Source organism: Chaetura pelagica, unplaced genomic scaffold (assembly GCF_000747805.2).
Source record: "Chaetura pelagica isolate M959 unplaced genomic scaffold, ChaPel_1.0 scaffold188, whole genome shotgun sequence".
NCBI classification, from domain to species: Eukaryota; Metazoa; Chordata; class Aves; order Apodiformes; family Apodidae; genus Chaetura; species Chaetura pelagica.
The window spans coordinates 739906-747274 of record NW_009954196.1 but is presented as its reverse complement, the minus strand read 5'-3'; the positions used below and the strand labels follow the sequence as shown (position 1 = coordinate 747274).

Sequence of the window (7369 nt, the reverse complement as noted above, 5' to 3'; positions counted from 1 at the left end):
GGACGCCGGCCATGGACGGAAGAGAAGGGGAGAAGGAGAAGGAAGGAAGTTGTCTTCTGTGATCTCTGACCTTCCTCTGAGCTTACGTAGATATATGGAATGGAATATCTTTGGCCAATTTTGCTGTCTGTCTAACTCAGCCTCCTACGGGGGGGTCACAGATCTCCCCATAGTGTCTGAGCCAGCAGAGTGCAGGTGCAGCCTTGAAGCCTCAGTAGTTAGAAAAACATTCCACTGTCTTATCAGCCTAGCAGAACACACTGTTGCTAGTTACAAGAAATCTTACTAAAGGAAAAAAAAATCAGTAAAGAGAAAAATTTGCTTCATCCTGGCTCAAACCAGGACACATGCCCTTGTGAGCTGCTCTTCCCTAGCCTTCTTATAGGCTCCTTTCAGGTATTGGAAGGTCTCTATAAGGTCTCCCTGGTGTCTTCTCTTCTTCAGGCTAAACAACCCCAACTCCCTCAGCCTGTCTTCATAAGAGAGGTGCTCCAGTCCTCTGATAGTTTTTGTTGCCTTCCTTTGGACATGCTCCAACAGGTCCACATCCTTCTTGTTTTGGGGGCTCCAGAGCTGGACACAGTACTCCAGGTGAGGGCCCACTAGGGCAGAGTAGAGGGGCAGAATCACCTCTCTTGATCTACTGGCCACATTTCTTTTGATACAGCCCAGGATGGAGTTGGCTTTCTGGGCTGCAACTGCACATTGGTGGCTCATGTCCAGCTTTTGATACACTAGTACCCCCAGGTCTTTTTCCACAGGGCTGTTCTCTAGCATGTCTTCCCTCAGCCTGTATTCATATCTCTGGTTTCCCCAGCCCAGTGCAGGACCCTTGTTGGGGGTCATGAACCTCATAAGGTTCACCTGGGCCCACTTTTCCAGCTTGTCCTGGTCCTTCTGGATGACATCTCAACCCTCTGGCACATCTGACTGCACCGCCTGTTCCCTTCAGGTGCTGATCATAGACTGCAGCACTGCTTTAATCAAACAAATATTCTCCTTTGTGCTGTTTGGGACAGTTATAGCTCCTATTTAGATAGACGTTTTTGTTGCATTTGCAGAAAAGCCAGTCACCCCACAAAACTGGTTGATCCAGTACCTATCAGAAAGTAATCTGGTCACTGAGGGTATGTAGAGCTTGTTGTGAGTTTGCTTGGCTTCTTTTACTTAAAATCTTGACTGAGCATGAAGTGCTATGCCTGTATCATGATGCAGAGTTGATGGGGGTCCTTAACTTTGTGCTGGAGGCGAGTGCCCTGCTCTTTATTCTATGCAAGTCCTTAAGTCTTTATAGGAAGCTGTACGTTACAGGTGTACCAGTAGACATAGAAACAGTAGTCCATGCTGCTTTTCTCCCACTGACACCATGTTCTTCCCAGAGGAAAGTATTTTGCACTTGCTTACATGTGTTCTTTACTGTTATCTTCCAAGAGACTGAACAGATGTTTGTGGCAGACTTGGCTGCTTACATTTGCTTATTAGTCCTTCAGTAAGGTGAGCTGGAATAGAAATCCATTTTGTTCCTTCAGCAGCTGTGCAGATTCTGTGGGATTTGGAGAGTGAAATAAGGTGAGGAACTAATGATGAGTAGTTGTTTAAAATACAATTCAGTAGAAATTGCTCTGAAATTATGGAAAGATAGTCACTTGAATAAGCAAGTGACATTATCACATCCTCACTTTTCAGCTGGCAGACCCTGTGGAATCTCTTTTGATTCTGTAAATTACAGTATTTTGTACAGTAGAAGCCATAGAAGCCTTAAGGTGTCTAGCTAGGTGGAAAATTACAACTGAGATGCTATCCCACTGTTCAGTTACTTGCTTTTTGAGAGGCTACTGCCTTTTAGCTCCAATTTCAGTGAAAATAGGTTTCAGATTACTGAGAAAGGACTGTAGAATCAGAGATAGCTGCTTTACTTGCCTTGCTTTCCACTTGGCAACCTAACGCCTGCTTTGAGGAAAGCAGGAGTATGAACAAGGCAACAAAGCAGAGTGTTAAGCAAATAAGACCTGCATTTAAATATCAGTAAGCTGCCCCTCATATTTGGACTTGCAGAGCATTTCAACAAAGTAAAAATACTTTCCAGAATGATGATAAATAGTTGTTGAATGAAGAACTACCTTCAAGTATGTGGAGCTTGAGCTCATGTCACCTTTTTCCTGGGAGGGGTGTTAGTCCTTGTGCATGTAGCATATATAAGTTACTCTGCAGCTTTTTTTTAACAAAACAAAGATTTGTTGACTGTCTTCCAGCTCACTTGCAGCAGTTGTTGTGTTGTGGTTTGTTTTGGTTTTTTAAAAAGTCAAAATTCATAAATCAATTTCCCGGATTTTCACTTTAATCATTAGAATTATATGACAAAAATACACAATTTTTGCTTAAGCCTTTAAGGAAATGTTGCTGTCAACAATTTTGCTCATCTGTCATCAGAGCAGTATGCAGGGAAGGAGTATGTAGTGGTGTTCTGTGGCTTTGAGACAGAAGGTGTTGATCTGTAATTAGTGTGCATTTACAGTGGGCAGTCAGGCTGTTACGCATTTCGACCCATACCACTGCTCCCCAGAAGCCTGACAGAATTACTGCCTCACAGCAGTGCTGAAATATGTTTTTTGATGCAGGACCATTTAAGAAATGGACTTGACTGCCTTTTCATGGTCTAGTCAGCTTGTCTTTACAGCTTTGTTTTCCTGAAAAGCAGGGCCCATGACCACCTGGTGTGCCAGAACCTGATCCACACACAGAGTTATTTGCTTTAATATCCAGTTCTGCACAGAAAAGGGAGCAGAGTGGTGTGCCACAAAGCAAGCTCAGCTTCCTGAAGCACAACTGCTACTTTTATACCCAAAAACGTGAGAAATAACTTTATCTCTAACATTATCATTCACACACAATTGGTCATCTTACTCCTCACTTCCATTTAAAGTGACAGTGCTCAAACATTTCACTACACATGCTCAAAGAATAAGGGGCTTCTTGTTAGTAGGGGTCCCTCTAGCCTGTGAGTGGGTATTTTAGTATGCTAATAGCTCGTTAATATATTAATGTATGTTAATCACTCAGTGTTTTTTCCCCCAGTGCTCCAAACTGCAACCAAGATAAGCTGTGGGGTGGGCTCCTTTCTATCCCATTCTTTTGTCCAGCAGGTGTCTCAAGGCTGGGCTGTTGGCTACTTCGGGTGTGTTTTTCTCTAATTGGAATCTGGTTTTGTCTAATTCTTACTGTTTCAGTGTTACCTAGGCCCTGTTTTTATTCTGTGTGTCCCTTATGTTCTCTTTCATATGATTTTTCCCCAAATGTGGTTTTTTCTTTTTTACCCCAAAATTTTACTTATTTCAATTAATAGCTGACATCGGCATCACATGGCAGGGTAAAATTAAAATAATTGCTACAGGAAAGGGAACTGAAGGTAGTGGAAGAGGGAATTTGTTTCTGAAGTGAAATTTGGAAATGAAATGTCAGCATGATAGAGGATAATAAGAAGCATTTACCAGACAGCAAAGGAATGATAGTGGTAGGACTGTTTGAGCAGCACAGGAGAGGTGAAGGAGGGAAAGTACCATGGTACTGCACATGGCAGCATCTGGAACCACTGAAACAGGCCCTTTAAGGATGAGTTTGGTTTAGAAATCCTCTTTATTGCCTTTTTAAAATATCTTCTGGTTTTGAGTGCACTCAGTCACAATTTCAAGATTACTCTATGCCCTGAAAGGCAAGGAACTATTTGTTTTTCTGATTAAAATGTAGATCTGGGCATATACAGATATTTCTGGAGCACAACTATGCTGGTTGTGTGTGTCAGCAGCAGAATCTTAAAAAGATGAGTCTAGAAACTGGCCAGTATCCATTAAGGAAGAGCTTGGCAAGATAGATTTCAAAACAAAGGGTATGGCTTTGAAGTGAACTCTCAAGGGAACAAGGCAGTTCCAGCTCTGTTTGGATAGGGCTGTTGGGATTCACAGCCTGCTTTTCTCCTGGTGTTTTTTCTATTGAGTTTATTTTTTGGGTTTTTTTGCAAGTACAGCCACTTTGGCTGGTGGTGAAGGACCTAGCTCTGAAGGAAAAAAGGGGAAAGGCTGTTTCATTAACCTGGCAGAAATGGTGAAGTGTTTTGCTATGCAGAGTCACTTGTCCCAAAACAGGTTTTTCCTTTGGCATGATATCTCTGGCCACTGCTGCAGATCCTGTGGCTGTTAGTCACTGGGCCTGTCCTCAATCATTTCTCTGTTTGAAAAAGAAGAAAAACCCACAGATCTGGGGAAACCCCCAAGGGAAAATATGCTTTGGTCACAGAGAGGCCTGTGGAAATTCTGAAGGAAGGTTTTGACAGTCAGTGGTGTTCATGTGCTGCATACTTCAAAACAGGAAAAAAACGAAAGAGCAAAGAATCTGGGGATTTCAAACAAGTTCTAAACAATTATTCTGTGCTGCAAAGTTTGCATGTTTTAGACCAGTAGTTACGTTACGCTCAAGACCAGCAAAAGCCATCCTGAGTCTGCTTTTGTGATTGAAGGGTTAAACGCAGGTATACAAGTTACCTTCTGACTAGCTTTTTTTTTTTTTCATGTTAGGATTCATTTTAGGTGTTGATATTTACTTCTGAAATCATGACCTCTAATGGACAAATGTTTGTATCCGTTAAAATTTAATCAGAGCTACAGCAAAAACTTTTAATTTTTTTAATAAATTTGAAAATAGTGTAAATTTGTTAATCTCGTTTTTGTTTCAGTGTCCTTCATTTAGCAATTATCCACCTTCACGCTGAGCTGGTGAAAAACCTCTTGGAAGTGATGCCTGATTTGAATTATAATGACATCATTAACATGAGAAATGACCTTTATCAGGTACTGGGTTGTGGTGGTGTAAGTGTTGTTGACTGTTCAGCCAGCAAAAAAGAAATTGCATAACTTAACTCTGTTTGTCTTATTTTTCTTCTCTTTGTTGGAATGAGCCTAGATCAGACTGGGATGCAAACAAGTTTAGAAACTCAGTGACACACTGTAAGGTGGTGAAGGAGCAAGAGTAGTTAGTTCGTAACTTCCCCTGATGTTAAAATAAATGTCTCCATGGGTTCACCATGCCATGGGTTCACAGGCCAAAAAACCTGAAATTCTCCAGTTCTTGTCTTCATTATTTGGTTTCTCTGTTACAAATCCAGCAGTAGGGATTAGTGTGCCAGCTCTGGGCCCTTTTGACCTTTCCAGTGTAGGACAACTCAGGATCATGTGTCAGTTGCTGCTTCATCAGTCATCTGCAGGCATGTGGAAGCTGTAACAAACTTATGCCCTTTCTAAAGCCCAGACAGTGTTTGTGCCCATCACATGAGCACCAAGATTTCCCTTTCATTTCTAGATTCACATGACAGAAAAATGAAAAAAAACCAAACCTTTCCCCATGTTTTTTACCTAGTAGGAAGAGAACTCGTAACTGCTGAGCACAATTCTGTCTCCTCAGCTTAATTTGTGACAGAGCCTGAGCTTATGTGTAGCTCAAATAGGCTTTAAAAAGAGCTGTGGAAACCTGCCTGGAAAATAATGTTTTTAACTGTGCATGCCATTCAGTTGTTCCAAAGGTAACCAGTTGAATGTTACATGGCAGCACTCTGGCATGTGTGTAATTTCTTTTGCTATGAACAGTAAGGGCAGGATTTTATTCTACACATAAGAGACCCAGAGGGTTTAGTTTTCTTTTGCACTTTCTTTCTATGCTTACATGAAGCAAGTTTGAAATGCAGAGGCTGATGAAAGGAAGCAGAAGATTTTTAATTTAATTCTGTGCCCTCTATGTAACAGAAACAGGAACCAAAGCTGTTATCCACATAAGAAATAAATAAATAACTAACAGGGCATCTACAGCTATTCCTACCTTCTACTTAAACCAGTGGTGACAGAGAATGTAGGGTCAGGCTAGAATTTTTCTTTTGTACAGATGAAAGCTGAATCATGCATGTACCTTACAGATTCAGTAATTAATTGCAAATCTGTTGTCAAACACAACCTTGCTGTACAAAGCTGGAATTAGTCTTTTTTTTATAGTCCTCTGTTAATATAATTATCTGGAGGTGGAATCTTGTGCAATTTTAAATTATTTTAGCATTGGAAATATGATTTCTTAAACCTTACTGGAATGTTTTGCTGTTTGAATACATTTCTGAGTATCATCTGCATGATGCTGTTCACTGGCAAAACTGTCAAGAACAGAATACAATTGACCTTTGGAAATACTGGAAACCTCTCAGCCTGAGGGCCTCAGGGTGCTGCAAGTGCCTGCACAAACACAGAGAGCATGCCAATAGAATCAGCTAGCTAGACACTGCTGAGATGCACAGTTGTTCTGCACTTTGACAAATGCACAGAATAACACGAGTTTCTTCTTTTCTGTGCAGTCATTTTGAGGAGTAAGGAAATCCTAAGTCCATGGCTGCAAACCTATTCAGGAGCAAAATTAAGAGTATAGCTCAGTGCCAAAGGAAGATTTGAGCAGGCTCTGGAAAGTGTGTGTGCTCCCTCAGTGGGATGAACTTGGCTGTGGGGCAGCTGGAAGCCAGGGAACAGGGATTATCCCATTTCCAAGTTCCTTCCACTGCAATGCTTAAACAGCCAGATCAGTGTGCTGCTTACAGAGGTAACCTCCTTGTCCCTCCCAAAGTTCAATGCTGACACTGGCAAGGCAGCTTTTATTTCCAGTAAGGAGAAACCCTGTTTGTAGCATGCAGTAGAAAAAGTGATCACGTATGCAAGCTTTTAATTTCTGTTAGTTTTGAAGTGGAGTAACATCATCTTACTCTAGGAGCTCTTACAGGTTTAAGAGATTTCTGTAGCAGTGAGATAGCTGTTGCTTATCTGCTCATTTCTTGCTTCTGTCTCTTCTAGACCCCATTGCACCTGGCAGTGATCACAAAGCAGGCAGAGGTGGTAGAAGACTTGCTGAAGGCTGGAGCAGATGTCAGCCTCCTGGATCGCCATGGTAATTCTGTCTTACATTTAGCTGCTACTGAAGGAGATGACAAGATTTTGAGTCTGCTCCTCAAGCATAAGAAGATATCTCCAGTGGTCAACCTTTTCAATGCTGAAGGTATGGAAAGATTAAGGATGTATTTTATTACCTACCAGACAAGCACAGACCAATTTCTGCCAACTTAGTGTTTCTACACAGGTTGATACAGACTTTGGAAATAGCATCTTTCCCCATTTTGCACATGCTGTCCTTGGCTGTTACGTGACTGCAGTCACAGATGAGAGAACAGAGATGAGTAGGTTTTCTGGTTATACAGAACATAAAGATTGGTAATGGCAGTGTGACACAGTATGGATTAGAATTTTTGTTACTGTATATTCTCTTTAATCTCACAAAAAGCACTGTGTTCCTGCTG

General features: G+C 41.5%; 1 protein-coding gene across 1 annotated transcript in view; it reads left to right on the top strand.

Annotated features, from left to right (window-relative positions):
• Positions 1-7369, top strand: part of NFKB1 (nuclear factor of kappa light polypeptide gene enhancer in B-cells 1) — a 47606-nt gene that overhangs the window by 33343 nt on the left and 6894 nt on the right. The window contains exons 14-16 of the mRNA XM_010003177.1: positions 2392-2494; positions 4727-4841; positions 6870-7071. Coding sequence (XP_010001479.1) covers positions 2392-2494; positions 4727-4841; positions 6870-7071 — 420 coding nt within the window. The remainder of the gene's footprint in view (positions 1-2391; positions 2495-4726; positions 4842-6869; positions 7072-7369) is intronic.